This window comes from Oncorhynchus gorbuscha, linkage group LG21, assembly GCF_021184085.1.
Source record: "Oncorhynchus gorbuscha isolate QuinsamMale2020 ecotype Even-year linkage group LG21, OgorEven_v1.0, whole genome shotgun sequence".
NCBI classification, from domain to species: domain Eukaryota; kingdom Metazoa; phylum Chordata; class Actinopteri; order Salmoniformes; family Salmonidae; genus Oncorhynchus; species Oncorhynchus gorbuscha.
The window spans coordinates 58,242,597-58,260,868 of record NC_060193.1 but is presented as its reverse complement, the minus strand read 5'-3'; the positions used below and the strand labels follow the sequence as shown (position 1 = coordinate 58,260,868).

General features: G+C 46.2%; 1 protein-coding gene across 2 annotated transcripts in view; it reads right to left on the bottom strand.

The window, feature by feature from the left end:
• Positions 1-2,574: 2,574 nt before the first annotated feature.
• The window catches only part of LOC124007987 (histone deacetylase 4-like), a 66,317-nt gene continuing 50,619 nt past the window's right edge, over positions 2,575-18,272 (bottom strand). For both annotated transcript variants that reach the window (XM_046318907.1, XM_046318908.1), the window contains 12 exons: positions 16,950-17,145; positions 16,472-16,605; positions 15,999-16,148; positions 13,456-13,563; positions 12,729-12,872; positions 12,471-12,590; positions 12,278-12,375; positions 8,430-8,548; positions 7,186-7,319; positions 6,925-7,009; positions 6,209-6,341; positions 2,575-6,122 (listed from right to left, as the gene is read on the bottom strand). In XM_046318907.1, coding sequence (XP_046174863.1) covers positions 6,080-6,122; positions 6,209-6,341; positions 6,925-7,009; positions 7,186-7,319; positions 8,430-8,548; positions 12,278-12,375; positions 12,471-12,590; positions 12,729-12,872; positions 13,456-13,563; positions 15,999-16,148; positions 16,472-16,605; positions 16,950-17,145 — 1,464 coding nt within the window. In that variant the 3' untranslated portion in view covers positions 2,575-6,079. The remainder of the gene's footprint in view (positions 6,123-6,208; positions 6,342-6,924; positions 7,010-7,185; positions 7,320-8,429; positions 8,549-12,277; positions 12,376-12,470; positions 12,591-12,728; positions 12,873-13,455; positions 13,564-15,998; positions 16,149-16,471; positions 16,606-16,949; positions 17,146-18,272) is intronic.

The window sequence follows — 18,272 nt, the reverse complement described above, 5'->3', positions numbered from 1 at the left end:
TGAAGTTCCTATGGCGATACTGTTGAAATACACCTGGTAATGTATGGCTTTGATGTATTTTTTTGATGAATAACTGAGTTGAAGCCAAACAGATATCTGGGTGGCTAACAAACGGTCAGTCTCATATCGTTCTCTTCCTCAGATGTGTTTCTCCAACACAGACATCTTATTTCACGTCTCCGCTGACATCTAGTGAAACTCCAGGGGAAGTTACAGTACAATGTGTCACGCTGCTGTTACGACACCCCTGCAGGTACATGGTTCACCCAGCGAGTAGCAGGTACATGGTTCACCCAGCCAGTAGCAGGTACATGGTTCACCCAGCGAGTAGCAGGTACATGGTTCACCCAGCGAGTAGCAGGTACATGGTTCACCCAGCGAGAAACAGGTACATGGTTCACCCAGCCAGTAGCAGGTACATGGTTCACCCAGCGAGTAGCAGGTACATGGTTCACCCAGCGAGTAGCAGGTACATGGTTCACCTAGCGAGTAGCAGGTACATGGTTCACCCAGCGAGTAGCAGGTACATGGTTCACCTAGCGAGTAGCAGGTACATGGTTCACCCAGCGAGTAGCAGGTACATGGTTCACCCAGCGAGTAGCAGGTACATGGTTCACCCAGCGAGTAGCAGGTACATGGTTCACCCAGCCAGTAGCAGGTACATGGTTCACCCAGTGAGTAGCAGGTACATGGTTCACCCAGCGAGTAGCAGGTACATGGTTCACCCAGCCAGTAGCAGGGGAAGTTACAGTACAATGTGTCACGCTGCTGTTACGACCCCCCTGCAGGTACATGGTTCACCCAGCGAGTAGCAGGTACATGGTTCACCCAGCGAGTAGCAGGTACATGATTCACCCAGCGAGTAGCAGGTACATGGTTCACCCAGCGAGTAGCAGGTACATGGTTCACCCAGCCAGTAGCAGGTACATGGTTCACCCAGCCAGTAGCAGGTACATGGTTCACCCAGCGAGTAGCAGGTACATGGTTCACCCAGCGAGTAGCAGGTACATGGTTCACCCAGCGAGTAGCAGGTACATGGTTCACCCAGCGAGTAGCAGGTACATGGTTCACCCAGCGAGTAGCAGGTACATGGTTCACCCAGCGAGTAGCAGGTACATGGTTCACCCAGCGAGTAGCAGGTACATGGTTCACCCAGCGAGTAGCAGGTACATGGTTCACCCAGCGAGTAGCAGGTACATGGTTCACCCAGCGAGTAGCAGGTACATGGTTCACCCAGCGAGTAGCAGGTACGTGGTTCACCCAGCAAGTAGCAGGTACGTGGTTCACCCAGCGAGTAGCAGGTACATGGTTCACCCAGCCAGTAGCAGGGGAAGTTACAGTACAATGTGTCACACTGCTGTTACGACCCCCCTGCAGGTACATGGTTCACCCAGCGAGTAGCAGGTACATGGTTCACCCAGCGAGTAGCAGGTACATGGTTCACCCAGCGAGTAGCAGGTACATGGTTCACCCAGCGAGTAGCAGGTACATGGTTCATTCAGCGAGTAGCAGGTACATGGTTCACCCAGCCAGTAGCAGGTACATGGTTCACCCAGCCAGTAGCAGGTACATGGTTCACCCAGCCAGTAGCAGGTACATGGTTCACCCAGCCAGTAGCAGGTACATGGTTCACCCAGCCAGTAGCAGGTACATGGTTCACCCAGCGAGTAGCAGGTACATGGTTCACCCAGCGAGTAGCAGGTACATGGTTCACCCAGCCAGTAGCAGGGGAAGTTACAGTACAATGTGTCACACTGCTGTTACGACCCCCCTGCAGGTACATGGTTCACCCAGCGAGTAGCAGGTACATGGTTCACCCAGCGAGTAGCAGGTACATGGTTCACCCAGCCAGTAGCAGGGGAAGTTACAGTACAATGTGTCACGCTGCTGTTACGACCCCCCTGCAGGTACATGGTTCACCCAGCGAGTAGCAGGTACATGGTTCACCCAGCCAGTAGCAGGGGAAGTTACAGTACAATGTGTCACACTGCTGTTACGACCCCCCTGCAGGTACATGGTTCACCCAGCGAGTAGCAGGTACATGGTTCACCCAGCGAGTAGCAGGTACATGGTTCACCCAGCCAGTAGCAGGGGAAGTTACAGTACAATGTGTCACGCTGCTGTTACGACCCCCCTGCAGGTACATGGTTCACCCAGCGAGTAGCAGGTACATGGTTCACCCAGCGAGTAGCAGGTACATGGTTCACCCAGCGAGTAGCAGGTACATGGTTCACCCAGCCAGTAGCAAACAGAAACTCTCTCCTCAATCTCTCTCAGGGTCTCTAATCATTTCAGTGGTCGTACGGATCAAACGTCTCAGAGTAGGGTTGCTGATCTAGGGTCTTCTGTTCAGTAATCTTAATTCATTATCAAGAAGGCCAAACTGATTTTAGATCAGGACTCTTCTCTGAGACGCTTTATGAATACTGGCCCAGATCTACACCAGTGCCTAGGACGGTTGTGGTTTCTGGACAGGGCCTTTGATAACCAAGAACATATTGACTTGACATAGGTCTGGTAACTATTCATTTTTGGATTCATAAATATAGCATCACAATTAACACACAAGACGGCTTCATTTTTCTGAAATATATTTTAGAGTTTATGTCTGAGACAAAATGTCAAAAGCATATCGGTCCCAACAAGATATCATTTGTAACAATGGAATGGAAAGAAAACAAAAATAACTAACATTTACATATGTAAACCGAGAACAGCTCTTTTTAACCACAGTGGTTTTAAATACAACTGGCTTAAGTGGATAAGAGTCTGCAGGAAATTCCCTTCCCAATCAACCACATATGGAGTGTTTTAAAGGATGTTTTAGCCATTGTCTACTTTTTGTGTCTGTCCCCAACACCCTAGAAACACTCTTAGGGGAGAGACAAGCAGTCTAGATGGATGTAATGCCACGTTCATGTCGTATCGGAAGTTCCTATTTCCAATTGAGAAGTTTCACTTGAGCGAACCTCCAAATCAGAATTTCAAGTGGGAAACAGAAGATGTTGTTGCCCGAGTTGGCGAGTTGTGATGTTTCACCACTGACCTTTGAACTTTTCAACCAAAAAAATAACAAATCAGTTTGACAACTACGACCACATCAATATGGAGAAGGTAGCTAGTTTGACCATATTGTCAATGTTAAGCAAGCTAGCTAACTTTATTATTAGCAACCTTGATAAGCTAGCTAAAATCCTATTGGTTGAAGAATTTTTCCGACTTCAAAAGCACTTAAACACAATCATGTCGGACTTAATTGTTCCACTTCCCCATGAGCATGTGAAGCCAGCATAAATACACTCGAAGATTAGCCTAGCTAATCCATATTCCTCTTACTCTAAACACAGTCAAGTCTATTGTCCATTATCTTGTTTAAGTGCTGGGTAATTTCCCACAAAAACTGAGCATTTACATTTAAAAAAATCTAATGTGGAATTCATTTTGACAAGTTAAGTCCTTTGTATCCTTAGAACACCAAAGAAGAAGAGACATTCACACTGGGTTTTCTGGGATAGGATTTAGTCCTCCAGTTTTCTTCTACTGTGCAAATCCAGTGTTACACAGACGTACAGCCAGACAGGCATGCGGACAGACAAACCATGCAGAGAATTAGAGGCCATGAAAGAAATGTTTTTTAAAGGAACACACCAAACCCTGGGGCTCTGAAACTATTCATAGGAATGGTGAATCTGAGAGCAAACACAAAGCAAAACATACAATGTTTACTAAAACATGATACTACCAAAATTAGTGTAAGAACATTATTGAAAACTAAAAGGAGTTATTTACTAGGGATGAGAATAGTTTGAACTATAATGAGACCATGCCAACCCACTAATATCATGACTCTGTTTTCTTGACAACTCAACTAATGTAGCTACGACAGGAAGAAGTGATGTCACAACATTTTCTGAAGTCGAGGTATGCTAATGTACAGTAACCATGTCAGCATAGCAGTAACCATGTCAGCACAGCAGTAACCATGCTATCAAATCAACAACAGTGCGTTATGGTGTCCAAAGTAACCTCGGTATGTCATTTTGGTTGGTCCCAATGAAGTCAAACGCGAAAGTGAAGTGTCTTTAAAATGCCCCATGCTAGTCTAGTCTAGCTACAGTGCAGCCCGGAACAATACAGTACAAAAACAAATGTGTGGAACAGAGACCACATACAGTGCTGCTGAGTGCAGGGCTGCTCCTACCAGGGCCAGTTTAAAACAGTGCAGTCAACCTCAACCCCCCACATAAGGTTTTTAGAGTTATTTACTGGAGTGAGACCATCTTTGCCATAGCTATTCTCTTTCACAACGTCATAGCTCTCATGTAGGCTACGGATATAATATATTTCTAGGTTTTCCATGTAGAACCTCTCTGTAAACTGGATCATTCTGTAAGTAAATAGACAATTGCTGGAATCATGGTATAGGGTAGAAAGGCTGATCTCCATCCCAATGCATGATGAGGACAATAAGAGCAAGTGGCACATCAACTGTACAGAGTAACAACACAAAAGGACAAATACGCAAATATAAAAAGTATGTTCAAAATTTGAGATTTTCATACATGCCAAAAATAGAATTGTCACACACTTGAGATCGTTGATTAAGAAAAAGTTGATGATGGTTTAGTCAATTGACTAGCTTGATGTGGAAATGATAGTTTCAAAGATGGCAAATTAACACTTGGCTTCACAATATGTTCAATTCAATATACATGACAAGATGTTTATAGTAACTATTAACTAAGGTAGTTGCCAAACAATACATTGGAATTCAATAATTATTTAACAAAAAGGTTGAGACATACATGTTTGATCCGTTAGCTCTCGAACAGTGTGCTTGGTATGAAAAGCCAGTAGTAGTACTGTGTATGCCTGCTGTTACTAGTGGTACGAAAGAGCTGGATGCAAACTCATGCTTTGGCTTTTTTTTTGCTCGACTAGTTCTTTTTGAATAACTTTCCAACCTTGCAACCGACAGGTCTTTCTGGTGAGACATGCTTTTTCTCCGTTAGCGATTGGTTATGTGATAAAGGGAAGCTACATAAGGCTAAATGCTAACCTTCAACAGTGCTTTACGAATCAACTGGAAGTTGAACGTTTCAAATGTTTGCTTGCAACTACCTTTTTGAAGCATTTTTACAGAAAAATATATCAATCCAAAGGTATAATGACCTCTAAAAGAGGCTGTGAGAGACAAACGCTGTCTACATCACAATTCTGGTAAACATGCTGAAAGATCCCTTTTTCCACCATCCCGTCCTCTGTCAAACAGGAAAATGTATTTCTCGCTCTCCCCTGGTCAGGATCATCATTTAAGGCAATCTTCATTTCTGACACAATCCTGAAATCCATCAGAGCTTCACAAAGGCACTCTCTCATTGGTGGACCATCACAGAACTACCAGCTGCATCAATAAGGCAAAGATCCAATAGCCTCATCATCCAATAACTGCAAAGGACGCTTGCTCAACGGCCAACCACAGTCAAGTCTACTGTCCTCAGCCAATGACAGCCCGACAATTCTCCTAGGGGCTTTGTTGTCCGCCATCTCTCATCAGTAACCACCATCTCCATCAGTAGCATGTCCTCCATTTAGGGGGACAAAAGCAGGAGAGAAAATAAATGTCCACGCTGTGTGTGACAGCCGGACTTGTCCTGTCCTCTGTCTCCATATTTGGCCACGGGGGAGCTCTGTAAAGCAGCAGATCTTTCCCTTCAGGAGTAACACTTCCATTATCCGCCTCCACTCCGAGAACCCACTGCCTCGGTGCTGGGGTGTCTTCTGGGGCTGCCTCAGTCTGACTGGCAGAAACAAACGTCTCTTTAGAGTCACGGTGAGCTGACCACGCTGAGCTGTCTGGCTGCAGCGCTTTGTCACTTCCGTCCTTCATATCGTATCCCCATTGACTCCCTACTCTGAAGCCCATCCCTCTCTCTCATTGGCAGAGGAGCTGCCAATCAAGGTGATAGGCACGGCGCAGAGGGACTAAATGAAAGGGACAGTCGAGACTCTCCAGAAGGTAGTCTTCCGAGCTGCAGAGGCCGACAGTCACGGTACGACGCCCTTATGCTTCCCCCCGCTATAATGGTGCTTCCTCCTCCATGGGTTCCTCCTCCGACCTGCTAAGGGGAACAAGAGGAAAGAAAGGTGTGTTAGCAAAACGGGTGCATCTCAATAGAACTGGATGATAGTAGCTATGGTGACCTACCTCTGTTTGTTGGCCACAGAGAGAGAGGCCATGGCGCTGACGGTCTCAGCCTCCTCCGAGTCTCCTCTCTGAGCCTCCAGCACAGACAGGCCCAGCCTGGGGGAGCCACGCTGCATGGAGCGCCAGTACTTACCTGGAGAAAGAGGGAGGGAGGGAGGGATAGCGAGCGGGGAGAGGGACGGAGGAGAGAGGGAGGATAGAGAGTGAACAATGATAAAGGATCAGTAAGTTAACTTTAGAAGCTAGCAGCTCCATTACTTACCAACAACAGCTACAAATCCCAATAAAACTTCATCACGCTTTGAAGTTCACATTCCTTGATTTGTCTAGCACTATCCTGTTTTGTAGGTCAGAGTGTAGTATTTATTTAGTTTCAGAGCACAAACATGTCTCACACTGGCTATAGCCCAGGCCCAGGAATGGGCAGGCCTGCCCAGGCAAGTCCGGGGGGTTGCTTAGTAACACGTGCCTCGGAAGAAAGAGAATGTCTGCATAGGGCTACAATTTGATTCCAGCTAATAAGGAGCAGCATCTCACAAAATAATTAAATTACGGAATTCACTAATCATAAACTTTTTACAGTACATCTAATAGAAATATAGGTAAATTTCTGGACCAAAAAAAATCTAACTTACTCAACTTTTAAGACTGGAATAAGTTGAGGGAGAACTTCCTGCCTCTTCAATCTCAGATAGGAAACTGTGCTCTGTACTCACTGTGTGTTTCTATAACCTTCTCTATGGAGCACACAGCATTCTGGTTGGGTCTCTGCTCCAGAAGCGTCTGAGGGAGAGGGTCCAGCTGTGGACAACACAAAGCACAGTTTGACAGTGTGTATCTGATAACCGGACACACACCAGTCCATCTTCAACATTCATCCATTCCCTCTCCTTTTCAGTTCTTCACCAGACCACTATAAATGTCTTATCATTACCCTTCCTGACCCCCCCCTCTTCCTTTCTCCCTCCTTCCCTCACCTGGTTGCCCAGCAGAGCGGAGACGCAGGCCTCGGAGGCGTCACAGATGGCCATGAGGTCGTGACCTCCCTCCAATGCCAGCACCACGCGACCCTCCGCCAGGGTCATCAGCTGACGTGTCAGGTACCCAAAACCTGCAGGAGAGGGTATGTGTGTGAAGGGAGGGGCAGAGAGAGGAATCATCAATACGGTGCATTCAGAAAGTATTCAGACCCCTTGACTTTTCCCACGTTTTGTTACGTTACAGCATTATTCTAAAATGGATTAAATACATGTTTTTCCTTATCAATCTACACACAATAACCCATAATGACAAAGCAAAAACAGGTTTTTGGAAGTTTTGTATTAAATTAGAAAATAAAAATAAAATCACATTTACATAAGTATTCAGACCCTTTACTCTGTACTTTGTTGAAGCACGTTTGGCAGTGACTACAGCATCGATTCTTCTTGGGTGTGACGCTAAAAGCTTGGCACAAGTATATTTGAGGAGTTTCTCCTGTTCTTCTCTGCAGATCCTCTCAAGCTCTGTCAGGTTGGATTGGGAGCGTTGCTGCACAGCTATTTTCAGCTCTGTCAGAATGGCCATCGTGTTCGTGGTCACCTCCCTGACCAAGGCCCTTCTCCCACGATTGCTCAGTTTGGCCGGGCGGCCATCTCTAGGAAGAGTCTTGGGGGCTTAGTTTTTGCTCTGACATGCACTGTCAACTGTGGGACCTTCTTCTAGACAGGTGTGCCTTTCCAAATCATGTCCAATCAATTAAATTCAGCACAGGTAAAACATCTCAAGGATGATCAATGGAAACAGGATGCACCTGAGCACAATTTTGAGTCTAATAGCAAAGGGTCTGAATACTTATGTAAATAAGGTATTTCTGTTTTGTTTTTTTGTATACATTTGCAAAAACATTTTTAAATCTGTTTTTATTTGTCATTATGGGGTATTGTCTGTAGATTGATGACGAACATTTTTTATTTAATCAATTTTAGAATAAGGCTGTAACACAACAAAATGTGGAAAAAGTCAAGGGGTCTGAATACTTCCCGAATGCACTGTATTCCATAGCAGCAAAGAATACAGTGCATGACATACACTAGTATGTGGACACCCCATTAAATGAGTGGACTCCACAGGTGTCCACATCTCCTGTCTGTCATGTTGTGTGTCTGGACCTCAGGCGTCAGCTAATAACAAAAAAGATACAGACATCATTGCACCAGTGCTACTTTACACATAAACGTACATTTGGAGGTGAGGGTGTAACCGCCGAGGGGAGGAGGGTGACCCTCGACAGCGTCGAAGCCTGAGGACACCAGCACCACGTCAGGAGCAAATTCATTAGCTATGGGCATCACCACAGACCTAGGCAGAGGGAAAGAGGGGGGGAGAGAGTTGGTCAGTTTCGCAACTTCAGTGCATGTGTGTTTTTTGATATTTGGTATTTTATTAGAATCATTATCTGTTGTGAAAGCAGCAGCTCCTCTTCCTGAGGTCCACATGAAACAGGACATAATACACACCAATACACACTGTACACACACAGCCTACACACCAATACACACTGTACACACACAGCCTACACACCAATACACACTGTACACACACAGCCTACACACCAATACACACAGCCTACACACCAATACACACTGTACACACAGCCTACACACCAATACACACTGTACACACACACCGCCTACACACCAATACATACTGTACACACACAGCCTACACACCAATACATACTGTACACACACGCCGCCTACACACCAATACATACTGTACACACACGCCGCCTACAGACCAATACATACTGTACACACACAGCCTACACACCAATACACACTGTACACACACAGCCTACACACCAATATACACTGTACACACACAGCCTACACACCAATACACACAGCCTACACACCAATACACACTGTACACACACGCCGCCTGTACACACACGCCGCCTACACACTGTACACACACGCCGCCTACACACTGTACACACACGCCGCCTACACACTGTACACACACGCCGCCTACACACTGTACACACACGCCGCCTACACACTGTACACACACGCCGCCTACACACACTGTACACTGTACACACACGCCGCCTACACACCAATACATACTGTACACACACGCCGCCTACACACCAATACATACTGTACACACACGCCGCCTACACACCAATACATACTGTACACACACGCCGCCTACACACCAATACATACTGTACACACACGCCGCCTACACACCAATACATACTGTACACACACACACGCCGCCTACACACCAATACATACTGTACACACACGCACCAATACATACTGTACACACACGCCGCCTACACACCAATACATACTGTACACACACACACACCAATACATACTGTACACACGCCGCCTACACACCAATACATACTGTACACACACAGCCTACACACCAATACATACTGTACACACACAGCCTACACACCAATACATACTGTACACACACAGCCTACACACCAATACATACTGTACACACACAGCCAACACACCAATACATACTGTACACACACAGCCTACACACCAATACATACTGTACACACACAGCCTACACACCAATACACACTGTACACACACACACAGCCTACACATCAATACATACTGTACACACACACACACACACAGCCTACACATCAATACATACTGTACACACACACACACAGCCTACACACCAATACATACTGTACACACGCCGCCTACACACCAATACATACTGTACACACACGCCGCCTACACACCAATACATACTGTACACACACGCCGCCTACACACCAATACATACTGTACACACGCCGCCTACACACCAATACATACTGTACACACACAGCCTACACACCAATACATACTGTACACACACAGCCTACACACCAATACATACTGTACACACACACACACCAATACATACTGTACACACACAGCCTACACCAATACATACTGTACACACACAGCCTACACACCAATACATACTGTACACACACAGCCACCTACACACAATACACACTGTACACACACACAGCCTACACATCAATACATACTGTACACACACAGCCTACACACCAATACATACTGTACACACACAGCCTACACATACTGTACAATACATACTGTACACACCACATACACACACAGCCTACACACCAATACATACTGTACACACACAGCCTACACACCAATACATACTGTACACACACAGCCTACACACCAATACATACTGTACACACACAGCCTACACACCAATACATACTGTACACACACAGCCTACACACCAATACATACTGCCTACACACCAATACATACTGTACACACACGCCGCCTACACACCAATACATACTGTACACACACAGCCTACACACCAATACATACTGTACACATACACACCAATACATACTGTACACACACAGCCTACACACCAATACATACTGTACACACACGCCGCCTACTGTACACACGCGCCTACACACAGCCTACACACCAATACATACTGTACACACTGTACACACACCAATACATACTGTACAGCCTACACACCAATACATACTGTACACACACACACACCAATACATACTGTACACACACACACACCAATACATACTGCACTACACATCAATACATACTGTACACACACACACGCAGCCTACACACCAATACATACTGTACACACACAGCCTACACACCAATACATACTGTACACACACAGCCTACACACCAATACATACTGTACACACAGCCTACACACCAATACATACTGTACACACAGCCTACACACCAATACATACTGTACACACACAGCCTACACACCAATACATACTGTACACACACAGCCTACACACCAATACATACTGTACACACACAGCCTACACACCAATACATACTGTACACACACAGCCTACACACCAATACATACTGTACACACCCAATACACACTGTACACACACAGCCTACACACCAATACACACTGTACACACACAGCCTACACACCAATACACACTGTACACACACAGCCTACACACCAATACATACTGTACACACAGCCTACACATCAATACATACTGTACACACACACACAGCCTACACATCAATACATACTGTACACACACACACACACACAGCCTACACACCAATACATACTGTACACACACACACACAGCCTACACACCAATACATACTGTACACACACAGCCTACACACCAATACATACTGTACACACACAGCCTACACACCAATACATACTGTACACACACACGCCGCCTACACACCAATACATACTGTACACACGCCGCCTACACACCAATACATACTGTACACACACACACAGCCTACACATCAATACATACTGTACACACACACACAGCCTACACATCAATACATACTGTACACACACACACACAGCCTACACATCAATACATACTGTACACACACACACACACACACAGCCTACACATCAATACATACTGTACACACACACACAGCCTACACATCAATACATACTGTACACACACACACAGCCTACACATCAATACATACTGTACACACACACACAGCCTACACATCAATACATACTGTACACACACACACAGCCTACACATCAATACATACTGTACACACACAGCCTACACATCAATACATACTGTACACACACAGCCTACACATCAATACATACTGTACACACACAGCCTACACACCAATACACACTGTACACACAGCCTACACATCAATACATACTGTACACACACACACAGCCTACACATCAATACATACTGTACACACACAGCCTACACATCAATACATACTGTACACACACAGCCTACACACCAATACACACTGTACACACACACTATCTGGGCCAAGTAGGGGAGAGGCGTTGTGCCGTGAGGTGTTGCTTTATCTGTTTTTTGAAACCAGGTTTCCTGTTTATTTGAACAATATGAGATGCAATAAGGGCTCTATATAATACTGTACACATTCATTCATTAGTTCTGGATTTGGGGACTGTGAAAAGACCCCTGGTGGCATGTCTGGAGGGGTAAGTGTTGTGTGTTACCTGAAGGCTGCCAGGTACTCTGCATCTCCCATAGGTGGCTCCAGCCCCCCAGTGAAGGCCATGTTAACGTTAAAACCTACTCCTGGACCACTGCCCACCTGACAGAGAAAGGATGGGAGGAATATAGCCATGAGAACACACAAACACACACACACACACACACACACGTTCCCATGAGATGTGTCACCATTACCTCGTCGGGTGCTCCGCTGCCAGGGAAGAAGTTTCCATCGTCGTATCGATGGAGAGACAGGTACAGCACGTTGGGGTCGTCGTAAAATGCTTGCTGGGTCCCATTGCCATGGTGAACATCCTGATGGACAGCACACATGGCCAATCAGATGACCATTGTCCATTTTTTCTTCTTCTTACATCCAATGGTAATTCTACAGTCATTTACAAAACCCACTTTCTCTTTAAAAGGTCAGGTGAAGGACCAGCACAAACTCACCCAGTCTACTATGAGGATCTTGCAGACGTTGAGTCTCTGTTGGAGCAGCCGGGCTGCGATGGCTACTGAGTTAAAGTAGCAGAAGCCCATGGGAGTGCTCTCTTCTGCGTGGTGTCCAGGGGGTCGAACCACAGCAAAGCCGTTCTGGGAACCAGATGCAACAACTACATTACCCACAACTCCAGCCATGGGGGGGGGGAGAGATTGAGTGCATTCTTTGTGAAGGGGGGAAAAAGTGTAGAGAGACCTAACCTTAATGGAGGGATGAAAAGGAGAAGAGGAGGGTAGAGAGACCTAACCTTAATGGAGGGATGAAAAGGAGAAGAGGAGGGTAGAGAGACCTAACCTTAATGGAGGGATGAAAAGGAGAAGAGGAGGGTAGAGACACCTAACCTTAATGGAGGGATGAAAAGGAGAAGAGGAGGGTAGAGAGACCTAACCTTAATGGAGGGATGAAAAGGAGAAGAGGAGGGTAGAGAGACCTAACCTTAATGGAGGGATGAAAAGGAGAAGAGGAGGGTAGAGAGACCTAACCTTAATGGAGGGATGAAAAGGAGAAGAGGAGGGTAGAGAGACCTAACCTTAATGGAGGGATGAAAAGGAGAAGAGGAGGGTAGAGAGACCTAACCTTAATGGAGGGATAGAGGGATGAAAAGAAGGGTAGAGAGACCTAACCTTAATGGAGGGATAGAGGGATGAAAAGGAGAAGAGGGTAGAGAGGACTCACCTTCAGTTCACCAGTGGCCACTTTGAACACCAGCTCCACCACAGAACCCACAGCCAGACGAACTGCAGTAGAGGAATGGACCTCGTTCCAGATGGTGTCACTGTCCACCTGCAATCATCATCATCGTCACAGTTAAAGGGACACTCTGGGATGTTGGCAATGCAGCCCTTTATCTACTTGCACAGAGTCAGACAAACTTGTGGAGACCATTTTTATGTCTGCATGCAGTTTGAAAGGAGTTGCTAACTAGCATAAGCACAATGACTGGACGTCTGTGGTAACAGCTTGCATGTGACCATAAGATAGCGTGATGGCTGTTACCATAGACGTCCATTTATTGTGCTAACACCAGTTAGCATTGACTCGTGAAAATACCTCTAACTTCCTTCATACTGGACACAGAGACATACACATTGTATCCACGAGCCACGTGTTCATTTGACTTTGATGAAGTAGATAAATGGGTTCATTACCAAAATATAAAACTGGGTTAATGATTTGAGGAGGAGAAATAGGAGGAGGCAGAGGAGAAAAGAGGAGGAGAAAGATGGTTGAGGAGGAGGAGAAATAGGAGGAGAAAGATGGTTGAGGAGGAGGAGAAATAGGAGGAGGCAGAGGAGAAATAGGAGGAGAAAGATGGTTGAGGAGGAGAAATAGGAGGAGAAAGATGGTTGAGGAGGAGGAGAAATAGGAGGAGAAAGATGGTTGAGGAGGAGGAGAAATAGGAGGAGAAAGATGGTTGAGGAGGAGAAATAGGAGGCAGAGGAGAAATAGGAGGAGAAAGATGGTTGAGGAGGAGGAGAAATAGGAGGAGAAAGATGGTTGAGGAGGAGGAGAAATAGGAGGAGAAAGATGGTTGAGGAGGAGGAGAAATAGGAGGAGAAAGATGGTTGAGGAGGAGGAGAAATAGGAGGAGAAAGATGGTTGAGGAGAAGGAGAAATAGGAGGAGGCAGAGGAGAAAAGAGGAGGAGAAAGATGGTTGAGGAGGAGGAGAAATAGGAGGAGAAAGATGGTTGAGGAGGAGAAATAGGAGGAGGCAGAGGAGAAAAGAGGAGGAGAAAGATGGTTGAGGAGGAGGAGAAATAGGAGGAGAAAGATGGTTGAGGAGGAGGAGAAATAGGAGGAGAAAGATGGTTGAGGAGGAGGAGAAATAGGAGGAGGCAGAGGAGAAAAGAGGAGGAGAAAGATGGTTGAGGAGGAGGAGAAATAGGAGGAGGCAGAGGAGAAAAGAGGAGGAGAAAGATGGTTGAGGAGGAGGAGAAATAGGAGGAGGCAGAGGAGAAAAGAGGAGGAGAAAGATGGTTGAGGAGGAGGAGAAATAGGAGGAGGCAGAGGAGAAAAGAGGAGGAGAAAGATGGTTGAGGAGGAGAAATAGGAGGAGGCAGAGGAGAAAAGAGGAGGAGAAAGATGGTTGAGGAGGAGTAGAAATAGGAGGTAGAGGAGAAAAGAGGAGGAGAAAGATGGTTGAGGAGGAGTAGAAATAGGAGGAGGCAGAGGAGAAAAGAGGAGGAGAAAGATGGTTGAGGAGGAGAAATAGGAGGAGGCAGAGGAGAAAAGAGGAGGAGAAAGATGGTTGAGGAGGAGGAGAAATAGGAGGCAGAGGAGAAAAGAGGAGGAGAAAGATGGTTGAGGAGGAGGAGAAATAGGAGGCAGAGGAGAAAAGAGGAGAAAGATGGTTGAGGAGGAGGAGGAGAAATAGGAGGAGGCAGAGGAGAAAGGAGGAGGAGAAAGATGGTTGAGGAGGAGAAATAGGAGGAGGCAGAGGAGAAAAGAGGAGGAGAAAATGGTTGAGGAGGAGAAATAGGAGGAGGCAGAGGAGAAAAGAGGAGGAGAAAGATGGTTGAGGAGGAGAAATAGGAGGAGGCAGAGGAGAAAAGAGGAGGAGAAAGATGGTTGAGGAGGAGGAGGAGAAATAGGAGGAGGCAGAGGAGAAAAGAGGAGGAGAAAGATGGTTGAGGAGGAGTAGAAATAGGAGGAGGCAGAGGAGAAAAGAGGAGGAGAAAGATGGTTGAGGAGGAGGATTAGAAATAGGAGGAGGCAGAGGAGAAAAGAGGAGGAGAAAGATGGTTGAGGAGGAGGAGGAGGCAGAGAAAGGAGGAGGAGAAAGATGGTTGAGGAGGAGAAATAGGAGGAGGCAGAGGAGAAAAGAGGAGGAGAAAGATGGTTGAGGAGGAGAAATAGGAGGAGGCAGAGGAGAAAAGAGGAGGAGAAAATGGTTGAGGAGGAGAAATAGGAGGAGGCAGAGGAGAAAAGAGGAGGAGAAAGATGGTTGAGGAGGAGAAATAGGAGGAGGCAGAGGAGAAAAGAGGAGGAGAAAGATGGTTGAGGAGGAGGAGGAGAAATAGGAGGAGGCAGAGGAGAAAAGAGGAGGAGAAAGATGGTTGAGGAGGAGGAGAAATAGGAGGAGGCAGAGGAGAAAAGAGGAGGAGAAAGATGGTTGAGGAGGAGTAGAAATAGGAGGAGGCAGAGGAGAAAAGAGGAGGAGAAAGATGGTTGAGGAGGAGAAGAAAGAAGGAGGAGGAGGATGAAGAGGAAGACTCACCCCCACTCCTCCACATGGTAATCTGACCAACATGGGCGTGACTGAACAGTCTAGTTTCTGTCGGAGGGGGTTGGTTCCATACAGCAGGACGTGGGCTTCAGAGTGGACTGTCTGGAGCTCCTCCAGAGTGGCCTTCCTACCACGGATACACTACACACACACGCACACGCACACACACACACACACACGCACACGCACACGCGCACACACACACACACACACACACACACAAAATGGAGACGTGCAACATTTCCTTTCTATTCATTTGTTTTATTCTCTGTGTTTAAGTGAATCACAAATGACAAAGTACATGGAAAGGATAAGCAATGATGTATGTTTATGCATCAGTTGGTAACTCCTCGCAACAGAAATTCATTCAATTCACCCTTGTTTGAAGACTACAAATACAAATAAAAATGATTCTATAACAGAGAATAGCAAAGAGAAGGATGGTTGAAGGCTTTAGAATGTACCTCACACTGTCCCCTAAGTCCTGTCTCCTGCAGTCTGGACCAGATGCTCTGGACGCGCCCGGCGTGCTCCGGATGGGTGTGTGTGTTCCCGCACATACACTGGTGTTTTTGCATCAGAGAGTCATACACCAACCCTGCAGGTAGAACCCAGGACATTAGCACAAACACACGCATTGTAATGAACACACGCATATTACCACTGACGCACACACACACACACACACACACACACACACACACACACACACACACACACACACACACACACACACACACACACACACACACACACACACTGACAGAGGAGGGATAAAGGAGCACAGACAGAGAAATATATAAAAATGAATCTACATCTGCATTGCTTGCTGTTTTAGGTTTTAAGCTGGGCTTCTGTACAGCACTTGGTGACATCTGCTGATGGAAAAGGGCTTTACAAATACATTTGATTGATATAAAAGAGAAGAGCATTACTACTAACCTGTGGTGAACTGAGGTTTGGTGGGAGGCTCAGGAGGCGGGACAGAGATGAGGAAGGAGGAAGCGGAGGCCGGAGACGATTGGGCCCTGGAGAGGGGGCGGTGACCTGGGAAGGTGATTGACAGACCGGCTGCCTCCATGGAAGCCTGATAGTTTCTCAGCTGGTGGATTCTCTGCTGCTCCAACAACATGGCCTGCTGCTCAGAGAGAGGAAAGAGGTGGACGAGGAGAGGAGGAGGAGAGAGGGGAGGAAAGAAGGAGAGTGAGAAAGAGAGAAGGGGGAGGAGAGAAAGAGAGAAAGGGGAGGAGAGAAAGAGAGAAGGGGGAGGAGAAAGAGAGAAGGGGGAGGAGAAAGAGAGAAGAGCAGGGGAAAGAGAAAGGAGGGATAGAGAACAACATTGCATGATAGCAACAGAGACACAGCCACCAATGGCTATTGTGACCTGCTCTTTATAATGTGTTTACAACATTTGGCCACACGGTGGCAGTCAACGGTGCCACGTGAGGTGAACCGAAACACATGACATTATCTGCAGGAGAGTAAGTGGATTTAAAAGATGCATGGTTTCCTCTCATTAAAGAAGGACTCTGTGTCAGAAACATAGCATCCTGGGACAGGAAATAGCATATTATTGCCCAAGTGAATCATTCAATAAACACAACTACTGATAAACGAGATAATTGTGTGTGTGTGTGTGTGTGTGTGTGTGTGTGTGTGTGTGTGTGTGTGTGTGTGTGTGTGTGTGTGTGTGTGTGTGTGTGTGTGTGTGTGTGTGTGTGTGTGTGTGTGTGTGTGTGTGTGTGTGTGTGTGTGTGTGTGTGTGTGTGTCATAAAGTCAATACCGATATGAAAGTGCTTGTTTTGTACGCTGAGAATGAGCCTCAAATGTGCATTGTCAAAGTCATGGAAATGCAGTCGTTTAAGATATATATTAAAATATATACTTGTTTGCGAGTGAATTTACTTACCATATGTCGGGTTCAACATATTTGGGGGCCAAGAAGAAGACGAAAAGTTACCACCATTTCATGAGAACTACAACTCCTACCAGGTGGTCACTGAGTATACACAATATTCTTCTTTTCATGACAAAGACTGAGCAGGTGAAAGCTGTGATCCCTTATTGATGTCACTTGTTAAATCCACTTCAGTGTGTAGACAAAGTGGAAGAGAACAGTTAAATAAGGATTTTTAAGCCTGGGAGACATGGATTGTGTATGTGTGCAATTGAGGGTGAATGGGCAAGACAGCACCGGTTTGTGACAGGAACTGCAACACTGCTGGGTTTTTCACACTCAACAGTTTCCTGTCTGTATCAAGAAT